Source organism: Taudactylus pleione, unplaced genomic scaffold (genome assembly GCF_031769625.1).
Source record: "Taudactylus pleione unplaced genomic scaffold, aTauple2 ptg000183l, whole genome shotgun sequence".
NCBI lineage: Eukaryota > Metazoa > Chordata > Amphibia > Anura > Myobatrachidae > Taudactylus > Taudactylus pleione.
This window is the reverse complement of record NW_028284585.1, coordinates 8,455,008-8,472,469: the sequence shown is the minus strand read 5'-3', so window position 1 is coordinate 8,472,469 and position 17,462 is coordinate 8,455,008. Positions and strand designations below refer to the sequence as shown.

The window sequence follows — 17,462 nt, the reverse complement described above, 5'->3', positions numbered from 1 at the left end:
AGCTCCGAAAATATTATATTGAGTGGTAAGCAGGAGGTATCAGTGATATCTCCTGCATTACCATTTTAATGAATAGCCCCGATCCTTAATTTCTACAAAACTAGATAAAAATGTTAATTTTAACCTGCTTTTGTGGAAATTAAGTGATGATAATTGGGCCCCTGAGAGAGCAATCATACCTGTCTTTCTGCATACAAAATTGAGCTTAGTTCTCCCAGTACTCATGACCTATGCTAAAGGCCAACTAGAGCTCTATACGTTGCCTAGGCAGCACACCATACTCCCTCGGAAGTGGTAACTCTCTCCCTTTGAGTGGCACCCGCATCTTGAGTACAGGGAGTGTGGCACTAGGTTGTGAGATCATAGCCCAGCGCCACAATCCTCCTAATCTATTAGTAACATTAGGTCACCCAGTAAATATTTTAGGCACCCACAACTATTGGCACCCTAGATTCCATAATAATAGCAACAGTCCTGACTGTACTGCACTATGTAGAGTTACTTCTTTACATCATATGCCATAGTGTCTCTTTAATTCCTGCAATAGTTAAGTTAATATTAAACATGGAGTTATGATTTCTTCAATAAGAACTGTAACTCTTTTCTGTGCTAGATAGATGCAGGTGGTCACTTAACTAGATGTAAAGATTAAAATAAAAATCTGTAACATTAGAATTGTCATATTTGACTAGTTTAAACAAAAGATACCCATTACAATAATGTCATAGTCACTGTGCAATCGTGCCTAGTACATTTCATTTCCTTTCAGTCATTTAGGGAAAGGTGAAGTACATTATATAAAAACTATTCAGTCTTGCTGGCTATACTGATCTGTCATACCACTACCTGCCACTAGATGGGAGAAGTAGATCACTAAAGCAAATGTTGCTTTATTTTTGCTGTTTAAAAATTACTTCTTATAACAGCTGCATATTAATGCAATTTCTGAAGTAATACAGAAATCACTTGTATATGTCACAGAACTGTCAAGTCAACCAGGCTATTGGCTTTTTTTTTTTAATAAAGAATCCTGGATATATTTTATTTATCATCAGCCGTTTTTCCTCACATATACCAACCTGATACATTTCTAAGGAAAACAAACACGAACCACTGACTAGCATCTGTGGGGCTTATTTTCAGCCCCAGCATTTAATCTACTGAAGTGAGTAGTTCACATTTAATATCCAAAAATATCAGATTTTATGATAGTTTATTAAAGTTTCATGAAACAGACATTTAAAGCTGAGCAATAGCTCATTAAACATGCTGAGTAATTATGGCTCTTTAAGAGATCTGTTAAATGGATTTTACAATTCTAAACCTCTCTAATGCAGTCTATGCTGGAAAATATGTGTAATGTGATAGATCTAAGGTAGGGGTGGGTAATGCCCACCCCTACTCTAAGGTAACGTCCATCTTTACCATAGATATACAGCTAAATTGTGGCATGCTCAGCGGTGTTAACTGAGAACTGAGAATCCTTCAGTACAATGTAATCACAAGCTTATATGAGGACGACTACTTAACAGTAACAGATAACATGGCAAAATCAGTAAATGCCAGTATGTGTACAAATGAATAGCTGCAGTGAAGACTCCCTACCAAACTGAACTACATAGATAGATAGATAGATAGATAGATAGATAGATAGATAGATAGATAGATAGATAGATGTTAGACTGTTTGAAATGTCAAGCGCAAAAACAAAGTCTCATACGATTACTTGTCAATTTGCATACATAGAGGTGGATTATATCTGTCAATTAGTGCTGCTCCCCTCCAAAAGCCCCCTCCTCATGCGCTTAGTAAATCTTGTAACAGTACAGGTTCACATTAACATTTATTATCGAAGATAAGATACATATACATGCAATACAATGATTAAAAGCATATTGCCATAGTCCTAGTTCAGCAATAGCAAGTTCGTGGACTGCTGCTTCATACTGGTACCAGGCCTCTTTCTCTTCCACCATAATGCAAGTGTCACTTCCAGGTTGCGTGCACAACGCGTTTCTTCATCAGACTTCATCAGGAGCATGATGAGGTGACTGCAAAAGTGCCCTCTTATAGACCTAAAACTTAATTCTCATTGGCAATTGTGTAACTATATCAAGCAGATTCAGAGCCGTCTGAAGCTTGATTGAACAGTCAGGACATCACCGAATTTGCTAGGGAGACTACTTAGGACGTGGGACGAGTCACAAAGTTACCAATAGGGGGAATATGGCACTGTACAATGTCAAAATGGACAGACAAATTAATAACAAGACTGAACTTTAATGAAAAATAACCTTTATTGTGTAACAGTAATGATAACACAGCAATAAAACTTGTCTGTCCACTTTCATGCTTTCCATGTCCTAACTAGTCTCTCTAACAAAGTTGGTGACATTCTGATTTTTAGATCAAGCTAAAGACACTCTGAATAGGGGAAGTTTAATTATGGTCTATAGAGAGATAGCGAGCAAAAAATAAATGGCACTCTGAAACAGTTGCACTAAACAAGGTGTATTTATTGTGCAAGCCAGCAAAGGTTTCAGGCACATATGGCCCATTCTAAAACTGGTACAAAGAAAGGACAATTTGTGCCTGAAACGTTGCTGATTTGCAAAATAAACACTTTATCCGGATGGAAGATCTACAGTAATTATATCGACAGTCAATAGGTGTATACCAGAAGCTCGACAGTCAATAGGTATATACCATATGGTCAACAGACAATAGGTCAACAGCAACAAAATGTCAACTGGCAAATGGTCCACAGTGCTGAAGGTCAAAAGGGTTAAACGGTCGACAGTTTCAAATGGTCAACACTTTTTTTAATGGTTTTTCAACATTATTAAGTTAGGGTTAAGGTGAGGGTTAGGTTGCCGGAGGGGATGGTTATGGTTAGGCTAGGGATTTTAGGCACTAGGGGGAGGGTTATGCACCAGGGCGTGGGATTGGGTTAGGCACTAAGGGAGGGTTAGGACTAGGGTTAAATGAAGTGTCGACCATTTGAATATGTCAACCTTTTAACCCTGTTGACATTTGGCACTGTCGACTTTTTATCCCAGTGAACCTTTTGACTGTGCTGTCCTATAGCCTGTCGACCATCTAGTGTCGACCTATTGACTGTTAATCAAATTAATGTTGATCCATTATGCCACACCCAATAAACACACCTTGTTTAGTGCAACTGTGCCAGAGTGCCATGTATTTTTAACTCTCTCTAGATTACATTGGACTTGGCACCAGGACCTTTATTTTTTCTGACTTAGGCCCTCATTCAGAGCCACTCGCTATTTGCGGTCGTTCGTTTTAAAACAAGGGGTGGCTATTCAAATGAACCGTTCGCTGTTTGCGGTCTGTTCACGCCTCTATGTCTGAACGAGCGAACAAAACTTGCGTTCGTTTTTTGGAAAGATACGCCCCCTGGCCGCTCGCATCCTACGTCATGTCCGCTATTTATTAGATTAATCGAGTACATCGACATGGGTATGAACTGCTCGCTATTCTTGGGGTTGGTGTTTGCTACCACAATTTTGCGAGCAGTTCTGACTATAAAATAACCCAGTGACGTGGTCAATGACGCTGCTGTTTTAAATATGCACACCCATAAAACGCCCGTTTTGACCTTTAAGCAAGCCTGCGTTCTGATTTCCACTCCCCATTTTCAAGCACTTTCCCCTGTTACCACCCACATACGCCTCTTTCTGTCACTCAAAATAGCAGGCATTCGCTATTTTGCGAGCACATGAATTTCAGCCGCACTGACTGGTTAGCGCATGCGTATAACGATCCGTACGCATGCGCAGTTGGCCAAACATCGCTCGGAGCGAACGAACTGCCGCTTACGAGTGGCTCTGAATCAGGCCCTTAATTTGGATGAGTGCTCGTTTTACATTTTTCTGTATCTATCTATATATCTATCTATCTATCTATCTATCTATTTATCTTCATTTTACCTAATTTTTTTGTTTTCATAAGGGACTACAATCTAAGATCCACGCTAGAAAATGAAGAAGGCATTTATCCAGTAAAACAGGTGAATGTTCATTGTTAATATTCAACATGCAGGCGAATGAGTAACAATGCAAGCTTTATGCTATATTTTGCCATTGGTAAAATTGGTGATGGGTCATAGAGCATGTGAAACCAATGTGTGAAATAATTTGTGCATGTGATTTGAAAAACATTTCATGTTCTATTAACTGAGCACTGAGGTAATGCTTTGTGGCATTTTTTAAATGAAGCACAAATGTATATATTCAGTTTCATGCTTTTGTTATTGTCCTGTTCTGAAGTTTATAGCTGTTGAATTAATAAACATAAAGAAAGCAACCAGTAACCACTTTGTCTATTAGTCTGAAACATAAGTAGTTGTCAGAATGCATTTTATTCTGCTATGGTCTTTGAAGTTTTAAAGGAGTTTTCACCTTCAGGTAACTTTCATTTGGTATTTCTTTAATATTTTCTTGCAACCTTTACTAAACACATTAATATATCTTTCTGGTGTCCATTTTGATTTTTTATTTATTGATCATGAATTACTGTATATAATTTTAGGCCTCATCAGGCAGCAAATTATACCAAGAAAAATTGCAAACAGAATACAAAAGTAACACATTTAAAACAATTAACATTTACTTTTTTGCTTAAGAATTGTAGTCAACATTTATCAACTCACATTCACCTTTTATAACACCTAGCAAAGTCAATGTTCAGGCCCTTAAAAAAAAATGCTGTTTTGCTCGCTATGACAATTTGATTGGAACAATAGTAAAAGAAAAATGGCCTAATAGCAGAGCCATAGCTAGACATTTTGGTGCCCTGTGCCATAAAGAGCATTGGTGCCCTCCCCCCACATATTGTAAAATCTGTCTAAGCACGCTGCTGCAGGTATGCACACCATAAAAGTGGCATGTTCTCATGGGGAAAGGGCGTGACCGAACTATAGTACCCTCAATTCACATTGAGCCACACAGTAGTGCCCATTATTCACATTACACTATATAGTAGTGTCCCTTATACACGTTACACTACACAGTAGTAGTGCTCCTTACACATTATGGCCACACAGTAGTAATACCCCTTACAGATTATGCACACACAGTAGTAATTAACCGTACACATTATGTAGTAGTAATACTCACAGAGTAGAAATGTCCTCCCCTAATGCTCTATCCCACACAGTACAAATTCCCCCTTTACACATCATGGCACACAGTAGAACTCCCCATCCCCCTCCTCCTTGCCGGGGCTCTCTCCCATATGTACAGTAGTCAACACTGGCCTGGTCAATGATACTCTATGACCATGCACAGAGACTGACGACTGTGTCTGGTATGGACTGAGGATGGAATCTGCCTGCCACCTCGTGTATGGACTGACAGTATCACATAGTTTGTCACTGTACTGGACGCTGCCTGCGCGCCCCCAGAAAATGGTTCCTCACTTTTGCCACTGTGAGAGTGTGGAGACTGGAGAGGAGAGACGTCATGACATCTCTCCTGTCCATACAGAAAGTGCGCTGAGTGAGGGAGCCGGGGGTGGCAGAGCTGATATACACAGCTGCAGGCGGCCCCGCAAATAAAAATTTCCCCAGGGCACACTGCGCTCTGTACGGCGGCACCGGCCGCTCGGTACGGCCCTGCAAAAGAGATAATATACTGTTTATTTATTTTAGAGGTTATACTCAATTTTAAGAGAATCTACCATCTGTACACAGGCAGACATTTCCTGCTTGATCCAATATGTATTACAATATAGCCTATCTACTTACCAACAACCATCAACATCACTGCTTTAAGGAATATTGTGGCACAGCCTGGTGTGGTAATTTGTCATTCTTTGGCATTTGCTGAAAGGGTTGTGGTCTGGTCTGGGTTCCCAAATATACATTTTTTCAATGTTTCTTTTAATTAAAATGTCTCAAGTTCTGCACATAAATCTTGTGTATTAGCTTAGTGGTGGCCTTGATGGTGAGATTCTCTGAAACATGGAGCTCCTTGTAATATCATTAGGCCAGTGGTTCCCAAACTGTATACCGTGGCACCCTGGGGTGCCTCGGGACACTTGCAGGGGTGCCTCAGCTTGGTGGTCCAGCACCAATTGAAGTTATTGATGGTCAATGTAATGTAAATATGTGGACAAACAGAAGCACAAACCTGTCTCCCACCACATAACTGAACCCAAGGATGACAGGTAAGCATAATTTACTTAATAATTATTTTTTTCTGTATTTCCCATTAACAAACTTTTGGTTTAGGGGTGCCTTGAAAACAATACTGATACTCTAGGGTGCCACGATTCAAAAAAGATTGGGAACCACTGCATTAGGCTGTTTTTTTTTTTTTTTTAAATGCACTTCAATTGTACCTGGTGTGCTTTATTTGTTTTGACTTCATTGTAATTCTCCTGAGACATGACACATCCTGGTTCCTAGTGAATTTATTGCATTCTCATTGGTTCAACCAGCAAAATTTCTGGCTATGCCTCTATATAACATATACTGTAGCTGTATTGCTTGTAGCTATGTACTGTGGGCCTAATTCAGACCCGCTCACGAGCGCAGAGCGCTCGCAAGCGGGTTGATGGTGCCCCTAATGCGCATGCGCACGACGGAGTCAGAGCATCCGGCTCTGGTCAGAGTGTCCGGCTCTGAATCAGGCCCTGTGTTTGTTATGTCACTCCTGTGAATTTTTTGTTTTTCTTGCAATATATGTTTATTATTTTTATCAAACCAATTTTCAAAATAATCAAAAACATTACATCAAAATGCGGAATAAAAATCACGCACAACATAGACTGATCATTCAAATACATTCAAAACATAACAACCGTATCCAAATGTTATCCAGTCCAATATGAAAAAGAGAAGAGAAAAAATAAATAAATAAATAAAAATAAATAAATAACTTAATTAGAGACAAACAAAAATCTGACAAAAACTGAGAAAACACAGAAAAGGAAGGGGTTGGGACGAAAGGGGAAGGAAAAATGGGGGGGGGGGTGGGGGTTAGATGCCTCAAAATACAAATAGAGAGTTGTTAACAAAATCCTGTCCTCAGCCAAATCCACCATTAGAACTCCATCAGCGGAGAGATGACCATGATTATGCCACAGACGTCAGATATGTTCCAGAAGATTTAAAGTCCAGCCATGGATGCCAAGTAGAGATGAACTCTTGACTCCTTTACGGGGTCAAACGGAGGTCCTCCATAAACATGTACATGTCTATTCGAGCAAACCACTCCTTAAAAGTGGGGGGGGGAGTAGACCGCCAGCGAACTGGGATAACAGCTTTCACAGCACTATTGAGGAACTTTAAGAGGATTTTTTTTATGTTGCCGGAGAACCATGGTATAAATTAAGAAGCCAGAAATAGGATCAGAGGGTGCCTCCGAGCCCACAATCGACTTGGTGATACATATTACTTGGTCCCAGAAGGGGCGCAGAAGCCTGCAATCCCACCAAATGTGTAGTGGAGAGCCAATTTCCTCATTGCACCACCAGCATCTAGTAGACACCCCAGGGATCATCATCTTAGCTAGGGTAAGGGGGCACCTATACCAGCGTGATAGAACCTTAAATTGTGTTTCAATCACAGAGTAGCTAACAGAACTAACAAATGTATTCTGGAAAATTCTGTTCCAGTCAGAGTCTGTTAAGTTGAGCTGTAAGTCACGTTCCCAATCTTTGACATCACTCCTGTGAATTTATTATCTTTTGTTGCAATGTACAGTACATTGTGAACTTGTGCTGCCTGTTGAGTCTGTTTTTTTTATCAAATAAATATATGGTTTACTAAAATACATGAATTAATGCAAATGGATTTCCATACAGCTAATTTATGAAATAACTACTACATGGGATAGCAAACAAGTGTTACATGAGCCTGTGACAATCACTTTCAAGCCAAACCTGGAAGGACTGCTAATGGAAGTTAATGCTTTGTTCTTCAATGACCCTTCAGCGCCACCTGGCGAGCCTGGAGAACCATTCAATGGTCTTTGGGATTATGAAGGTGAGTTAAATTTCTTTATTTTTCAAAGAAATCAAGCCTCTTATGACAATTTACTTTGTTTTTTTTTTATTTTGGCATATAAAGGCAATTGCTAAGATCTTATAGTTACTGGCCTGAGCTGGGTCCCCATCAAAAACACACCCAATGCCCATTATAGTGTAGCACACACATCAAATCAACCATGTAAATTATTTGCTGACTGCTCTACTTATTTCATGTCTCTTCTGTCAAACATCGGTGTCTGGGTCCCCGTTACAGGGTCTGGCAATGGCACTTATTGCCATCTGTGTCCGTGCTGGCTGACTGCGGTTTCCATTAGACCTGTGTCTAAATATAAATATAAATCTGTAAATATGGCTGGGTCCCACTCCCGGCGGTTCTTGCTGTTCTGCATCATGGGTGCCACCATCTTTCACATTATCACATGATCTGCTTTGACAAACCAGTTTCCAGTAACTCCGTTTACATGATTTATCCAGCCTATCATTGCTAAGGGTACCCTATTTTAATCAGCAACTGCTTCCAGCATAACTTCTCTCCCTGAATTTCAGTACCTTGACTCCTGGTTCTGTTTTACATTCTGTTCCAGTTACCTGCTCAGTATTTGCTTCAGAGCATACTGAACCCATGTCAGGATCGGCCGTTACTAACCCCTAAGCCGGCGTCTGCGTGCTTCGATGCGTGTGGATGTCAGGCCTTGGAACCGGTAGTGGCTGAGTATTCTCCCCAGAGTCTGCTAGACTCTGGGGACAAAAAAATTAAATAAAACACATTGACACCCGACAGGAAAAAAAAACATATTAGCCTCCACAAGATAAAATAAAACACATTGGCCCCCACAAGGAAAAAATAAATAAAAACACAGCCTCAAAAAGGAAAAAATAAAACACACACTGGCCCCAACAGAAAACAACAAACACATTGGGCCGTACAGAAAACAATAAAACACATTGGCCTCCACAGGAAAAAAAATACAAACACATTGGCCCCCACAAGAAAAAAAAACACATCAGCCCGCCCAGAAAAAAAATTAAACACATTGGTCCCCAATAGAAAAACAAACACATTTGCCCCTACAGAAATGAATAAAACACAATGGCCCCCACAGGAAAATAAAACACATTGACCCCCGACAGGTAAAAAATTAGATGAGCAGTGTACATCCCTGCAGGGGGCAGGTCGGGAGTAGTAGTGGGAAGTGGGGGCAGGGGGTTGGATGGAAGTAGTAGTAGTGCAGATCAGGGGGCATGATTGGAGTAATGCGAATAAGGGGGCAGGATGGGAGTAGTAGTGGGATGTGGGGGCAGGATGGGAGTAGTAGTGCGGATCAGGGGGCAGGAGTGAAGTAGTAGTGCGGATCAGAGGCAGGATGGGAGTAGAAGTGGGGATAGTTTGGGAGTAGTAGTGGGGATCAGGGACAGGATGGTAGTAGTAGTGGGAAGTGGGGGCAGGATTGAAGTAGTATTGCAGATCAGGGGCAGGATGGGAGTAGTAGTAGTGCGGATCAGGGGGCAGGATGGGAGTAGTAGTAATGGCAGAGCTGGGGCAGGCTTGGAGTAGTAGAGTAGTGTGGGGCAGACTGGGAGTAGTAGTAGTAGTTCAGAGCAAGGGGCAGGATTGGAGTTAGTGGAAAGTAGGGGCAGGATGGGAGTAGTAGTGTGGAGTAGGGTGGCTGTAGTTGTGATAATAAGCAAGCAGGATGGGAGTAGTAGAAGCAGAACAAAAATCACCTCCACACTCCTCAGCTCATGGGTCCCGGCTAATGTCCCTCTCTCAGTGCTGACAGCCAGAGTGAGTGTGTTGAGAAAGCCCCTGTCACCTAGTCCTGCTCCTTCCGCTGTTACTCCGTCCCAGGCACAGCTGCACACACCCCACCTCCCTGCGTTGTCCACGTCATCTACCGCAGCCCCAGGGGACGATATGACCTGGCTCCGGCCATTTCACAGAGAAAGGGGGGGGGCTGATGGCAGAGGCTGAGGGAGGGAAGGGACACTGCAGATTAATGACGGAGCGGAACGCAAATCCCGGAAGCACTGCAGCCGGCAGGCAGTGTCGACCCAGCCCGGCCAGCAGTGTTGGCCAGCCCAGCATAAGGGTTCATGGGGCAGGCCCAGCGGGAACTTTCCCGGCAGCCCAATCCGCCCCTGACTACACTCAAGAGGCAGTGGATATAGACTGGTATCCAAAATTGTGGACACATTTTGAAATCTTGAATGCTTATAAAACCTGTTTCACTTCACGCAGTGCAATGATTCATATATCAAATGAAAGGAAATTTAATGCTGAACTCAACACAATAAACAGAGGTCAAATATTTGCATTACAAGGGAAGTTATGCTACTTTCAGTCAGACAAAGAAGCAAAGCTGCGTGAGATTCAAGAAGCGGATTGTAGTAACAGCTACTACCAGCCAATCGGAATCGTTGTTCTGAGGACCAATCAGCTGTCGTTTATGAGCAGGTGCAAGGTCATGTTCAAAGGTGGGAAAGGTCAGTTTGGCTGTTTCATTTTGCCGAATACAGTTGGTTACTGAAGTGCAAATATGGTTGGATGTTTGTGTGTATTGTTTAGTGGTATTGACGGTGTAAAAAATAAATACAACAATGTCGTCCAGGCAAAGTGGTGACTGGTCACCCAGGAAGAGAACCAGGATTGTGGTGTTACGTGAAAATGGTCTTTCGTATGCAGCAATTGCGAGAGAAGTTGATGAGAATGTGACAACATCAGGAGCACGAAAGTTTTGTTTACGATATCAGGAAACACAATCTATACAAAACAAAGAAGGAAAAGGCCGGACAAAGAGCACAACAGCTGTTTATGATAGGAGAATAAAACACATTTGCGTCAGGGACAGAGGGATGTCATCTGCGGCCATTAGCAGTGAACTGTGCAATTGGGGTTTTTGTCAGTGCAAGAATAGTACGGAGAATACTAACAGAGGTTGGACTAAAAGGTAGGGTTCCCCCCAAAAAAGCCATTGCTGAATAAAAAGCAGCGGCAGAAACTAATACTGTGGGCTAAAGAACACATTGCATGGACAGAAGGTCAGTGGAAACAAGTGATATGGAGTGACAAAACTAAGATATCGATATTTATTAGTGATGGGAGAAAATATGTGAGACGTCGCATCGAGGAAGAGGTACATCCAGATTGCATCAAGCGACAACAAAGAATCCTACTAGTGTTATGATCTGGGCATGTATGACAGTAGATGCTGTAGGCCAGCTTTATGTCATAGATGGCACACTGAACAGCAGGAAGTACATTGACACCATCCTACAACCAAAAATCTTTTTCCAGATAATGCCCCATTTTTTTCCAGCAGGATTCAGCTCCCTGCCACACTGCACGGATATGCAAACAGTGGTTCATGGAGAATGACATACAGGTGCTGGGATGGTCAGGAAAAAGCCCAGACCTGAACCCAGTAGAACATTTGTGGTTTCGTTTGAAAAAACTGGTACATCCAATAAAAGACAATTAATTGAGGCTATAATTGTCTCATGGCACCATGTAATAAAGAAGGAAGAGCTCCAAACATTGGTTGGCTCAATGCCACGTCGCTGTGCTGCTGTCTTGAAAAATAAAGGATACCCAACGAAATACTGATAGGACAGTAACATCATAAGTACACAGGGATTTTCACCCTAAGTGTTGTCTTCACTGTATAACTTCCCTTGTAATGCAAATATTTGACTTCTGTTTATTGTGTTGAATTCGGCATTACATTTCCTTTCATTTGATATATGAATCATTGCACTGCATGAAGTGTAGCAGTTTTTATAAGCATTCGAAGCTGAAAAACATTAAAATTTCAAAAAGTGTCCGCCATTTTGTAATATGTAAATTATTTGGCATTATATACATTCAGAGCCGTAGCTAGACTTTTTAGTGCCCTAGACCAGAAAGAGCATTGGTGCTCCCCCATTTTTCAAATAAGGACAGAAGTCGCACAGCCAAAAAAGGGGTGTGGCCTCATGGGTAAGGGACATGATGATGAAGGGGTACCGATCTCGTTGCACCACTGTTATTCAGGTGTCACTGGCAAATACAATTTGAATCCAATGGATACAGTGATGTTACACAATAACTATGCAGTATAACTCACCAGCTCTATATGTAGCAGAGCGCTGGTGAATCTGCAGCAGGTTTTGTCCATCAGCCGTGCAGAAGTATGGAGCCGGCAGGGTAGATCACTGACTGAACGTATAGAAAGAGAGCTACTTGTAGTGTATATGCAGCAAATATCAGCGGCGGGGAGATCCATGTATGGTACACTCACCAACAAAGGTACTCAAGTTGTGCTGGTAACACCTGGGTTGGGAATCGGTGGCTGTGTTCAGGGCTGTCATCAGAAATTGTGGGGCAGATAATTTCATGTGTAAGGTGTCTGACTGCTATGTGAGAGGTGATAGGTTTGAGTCCCGTGTATGGCAGTATTTTGAAATGTGTGTGTTAAATTAAAGAGGATGTGACTGAAGGTGCTTGTGGAGGTGGCCATATGGAGGGGGAGTCATCCAGGGAGGAGATGGAGGTGGCCTGGAGATGCTGGGGATAAAAGAAAAAATCTTCAAGTAAGAATGATTACAAACAGAAAATTGTCAGGCCCGAGCAGCGCCCCTACCCTGCGGTGCCCTGTGCTGTGGCACATGTTGCACCACCCTAGTTACGGCCCTGTATACATTTATGACCACATTAGGTGTGTGCTCAAAAAGTGACTTGTTTATATTTTTTACAAAATCAAACATTCCTGTTATTTTCTGAAGTTTGAGGTACAGTATTCCTTTGTGTGGAATCGGTATGAAATACCTCCGGCCGAATGGCTGGCGGTTCGAATCCCGGCAGCGGCAGCCCGACAATGGAACAGATCCCGGCAGCGTGAGCCCGACAGCGCTGGAAATCCCGATAGTTGTAAGGTAAGCATAACTAACCTAACCCTCCTTAGGGGTGCCTAACCCTAACCTCCCCCTCCAAGTGCCTAATCCTAATCCCTCCTGTAAGTGCCTAACCCTAACCCCCCCTTCCCCGCTGCCTAAACCTAAGTCCCCCGGGCGGGTGCCTAACCCTAAGTCCCCCCCGGGGGTGCCTAACCCTCCCTCCCCCTAGCCTAACCCTCCCGGGGGGTGCCTAACCCTAAGTCCCCCCCGGGGGAGGCTAAGCCTAACCCTCCCCCCCGCGGCTGTCCGCTCGCGGCGCCCGGCATCCCTTCGATCGGGATGCCGGGCGCCAGTCTCCCGGCATCGGGGAAATGAGCGGCGTCTACATCTAGACGCCGGGCATTTCACCCTCGCCGGGATATGACAGTCGGGAACAGAGCAGATAATAATGTAAATAAACTATAGACCTTTTCTCCTTTGCATTTGATTTGCACAAAAGAGTCTGATTTAATTTAACACACTCTAATCTTTCCCCTACTGTAGTGCTGTAGTTACCATCTAGTGACCTCTTATACATAGTCAGAGGCACAGTGTACAGCCTGGCAACAATTTTAAATAATGTCTGTTTCTCAAGGTGCCATTTTCATACCATTATTTATGCTTGACAAATCCTGGTTAAAGCATATTTACTTCCCAAATATTATTGACGGGAGCAACTGACAGCGACCGATGAGAAAGTCAATAATTCCAGCAACATAAGAAGTCCCCATTATTGTCTGGATTCCTGCTCAGTAGAAGAACAAAGTATCACTGTATCTTCATAAACAAAATATCTAAAGAACAGCGGGCTGAGACTGTCTCAATGAAATAACTGTGGGTATCTCTGCACCAAATAACGTCTGTTCCATGCTATCAAAACAAAGGGTTTTAGCAAAAACGGCATCTACCCATGTGTCACTTAAGCTCCATCAGACCAATAAATGTTCATATTTCTATCCCGTCACTATTTTCTTTTGCTGTTTTTTTTTGCAGTGGTTGAATCATTTTTTCTGAACAGCAAGACCACTCAATATCTGGAAGTAGAGCTGTGCCCGTAAGTACATTTCTGCCTTTGTGTAAAATCATTTGTGATGAAAACAATGACTTAAAGCCGACAGCACTGAACTGTGAATGCTATAGACATTTAGCAATGGAGCAGGTACAACATTGACTGTAAATGTACATAGTTTCTATAAACTGTTAAGCTTTGACAGACCTGACCCTTTGTCAATGTAAGTCAGAAAGAATGACTCTATTTTACACTGTCAGTGAAACTCAGCCAACAGGGAAGCATTTTGGATTAAGACATGTTTTAGTTGGCTGATGTACAAGCGAGCGTGAAGTCTTTAAACCTTGCTACTGAGAAAGACTCTGAATGACATATACACACGTCTTTATCCACACTCTGCAATGTCTTTGGCAGCCAGCTGTTGTAAATGTTGATGTTTTAGGGAATAAGATGATGATTATGAGTAAGACATAATTTCTCCTATGTGTATTTCATCCGGTACTATTCTCCCGTTTGTAGATGTCTCTCTCCTTTTATTTGCCCTATTCAGTTCCCTCCTTTCACTAGAGTCTTTTTCCCATCATCGTTTTTTTTTAAACTTGACTCAATTCCTCCTTTAATTTCTCATAGCTGATAAATCAAATGTATATAAAGACATTACGCACTTACTTTTTTAAACTCCAGTTTCATATTTTATTACATAAATTCCATCCTCCATCCCCACCCCTATCCTCTCAATTGGAACAGTGCTCAGGTCTCAGTGGGTGTCAATAGCAGCTGAGTGGACTTGTGGGCAGAAATGAAAACAGCAACATTTGGCATCCTGCCTGCAGTCACGTAGACTGCGGGGCCTGGTGAAGGCTACACCAAGGTGGCACAAGCAGTTAGGTTATTCTGTAATGACTGGCCCCCAGGAGGGTGGAGTCTTCTGTCAAAATCTATAGAAACTGGAGATCTCCTTTAAATCTATAAAAGCATTTGGCATTATTAGACTCAATATATGTCATTGTTTTTCTGTGAATAACACTGGAAAATGTATAGTAGCTTACAGTCCTTTTTTGTCACATTTCAATTGAGTAAATGTCAAGTGAAAGCAGAAAAAAACTTTGAACATCCTCAAACTTAAATAGAAGTTGTCACCACTGTTAGTCACATTTAGGAAAGTGTATTATTTTATGTTTTGCTTTTGTGGTTTTTTTTTTTTATCACATTTATGTAATATTCACATATATCCCAAGAGTAGAGATGTGCACTGACGAACAACAGAAAAATCAGAACCATGACTTGGATCTGTCCAGATTCACAAAATTATTGTGGGTTCGGATTTCTGAACCGGATTTCTGAACTGAACCGCACATCTCTACCTAAGCGTATAATAAAGTGTGATTGAAAAGGATCTTTCTTTTAAAACAAAAACTAATAAAACTAAATTCTGGTAATCAACAGAACCTGATCTTGATGACAACTGATTTACAAACATAAATGATGTCCCATTCAAGAAATTTCCAAACACCTCCAAGATTCCTTAGAGATTTGGCCTTAATAAGTTTAGAGTTATGCATTGTCTAATAAAAAAAATAAATAACTTCATGAGACATAAAGATCGGAGTATTGTGCTTTAAGAATGCTTTGAAGATTTAGGACTACAATGTCTTTCAATCATTAAGAAAAATATGATTCTGAATTGTACGTACTAAGAAAATTGATCTGAAGCTTAACACACTGTTGGAAATGCAGAACTAAAGTGATGCTAAGTACACAGGTAAATCTGCAACAGAATGGCTTCAAAAGATACAATATTTCATGTTTTTTAAATGGCAAAGGCAGAGGATGGAATTTTGTGATGATTTGTAAAATATGCTACTTATTGAGGTGATATCGGATAATTTTACATTTGCTAAATTTATAAATGCTAAACTGTAACAATAAAATCACTATCCTGGTTTTTTTATTTACAAAGATACAAACCAATGCATATATTAACCCAGAGGTCGGCAACCCTTGGGATTATATATAATTAAGGAGGTAACATGTACAGTTTATTTTTATTCAGTAATGGGGCACATATGATTTTTGTTTAAAGTAAAGGGGCTAAAATAATAGCTTTATTTTGTTTAGTGGGCTACATTTTTTTATTTAACCTTGGTAACCACTGTTCACCCCTGGGTCCAAGGTCACATATTTTACAGTGAATAGCAAGGACCATTTGTCCAGAAGGGCCAGGCTTTCTGACCCAGACAATGCACACTACATTTTTCAAATATCCCTTTTTTAGCAATATATATCAAGGTGTTTCCAGCACGATAGCCTACCACACCTTTTACTATTTTCCCCTGAATATCCACCAGCACTATGATTAATAGGAACCTTCAGATGACAGGTGCCATGGTAAAGATACAGTATCTGCAATTCAAAAAAAATTCATCTGTGAGCCTCCTGTTTTCTGTGAGTCCATACACAATGCTTCCCTGACAGGTGACAGGCTCTGTACCCCAACCGACTAGTAGTATTGATAGGCAAAATTGGGAAAGCAAAGAGTTTGGATTTTTTTTCTGATTAATAGCTCGGGCAGGAATGTTGGCAGGGTTCACCCAGGTCTTGGCTCTGTCAGATGCATTAGGATCCAAAATCACAATCACTTCTCTTTTCTCATTGTCTTCAGTCACAGGTCACCTGCATCTGGGTTCCAGTTACATTCTAGGAAATGGACTGACCACAATATTTTTTATTGACTAATGAGTCACCCCTCTGCATCTATAGCATTCTTGACAAGTTATAGAGTAGTTGCCAGCAGCGCAGCCTCTATGCCAATGGGGCTAAAGTCTGCCAAGAAACAGTTAAAAAAGCACACCCATCACAATGTACCTGACTGGAGACATTTGATGGCATAATAAGTATGACACTGGGCTAAGACCGGAGGCCTATCATCTATAGAGAATACTTCCACCCTACAGTGTTATGTATGTCTCTGGGGTTAGAAAAAGTCAGTCCAAGATGTCGGCCTTGATTTTGTTGAAATCCCTTTTGCTCTTGATTTCCACACTGGCATAGGCCACCTGCACATACATTAGCAACTCTCTTGAAAACAGTCAGGAGGGCATAAGGATCATCACCCTCTTTAATCAAGGGAAGAGAGCAGCACCAGGCACCTGGGAGTTCATTGATAATTAAGCTGTTTGTACTGTGAGTTGGATCTTCTGGTGTGTAGCCAGCTGCTGCTGGAACAGTAAGAGTGTGTGCTATGTCTACTGATTCATATGTTTTATCTGGGGCTGCTGGAGTTCCTTGACCTGCTGCATGTTATAGCATCCTTGCTACCAGGACTAGATTTAATTGCCAATATGTGAGGAAGGGGTCGTGCTATCAGACTTCATAAGGACATAACCTTTTCCTCACACTTAGCAGATGTGCACCCTGCCACACTCTCATAGGAGTTACTGTAGCATAGCAAAAACTAATGTATTTTAAACTTTAGGGCAAGCATTTGCTACTAAATACAAGGGGGCTTATGTAGAGTCAGGAGCAA

The 17,462-nt window shown here is 41.5% G+C and overlaps 1 protein-coding gene across 1 annotated transcript in view; it reads left to right on the top strand.

The window, feature by feature from the left end:
* The first annotated feature begins 2,632 nt into the window (after positions 1 to 2,632).
* Positions 2,633 to 17,462, top strand: part of LOC148519768 (UPF0462 protein C4orf33 homolog) — a 96,032-nt gene continuing 81,202 nt past the window's right edge. The window contains exons 1-4 of the mRNA XM_088476091.1: positions 2,633 to 2,646; positions 3,973 to 4,030; positions 7,831 to 8,011; positions 13,921 to 13,981. Coding sequence (XP_088332217.1) covers positions 2,633 to 2,646; positions 3,973 to 4,030; positions 7,831 to 8,011; positions 13,921 to 13,981 — 314 coding nt within the window. The remainder of the gene's footprint in view (positions 2,647 to 3,972; positions 4,031 to 7,830; positions 8,012 to 13,920; positions 13,982 to 17,462) is intronic.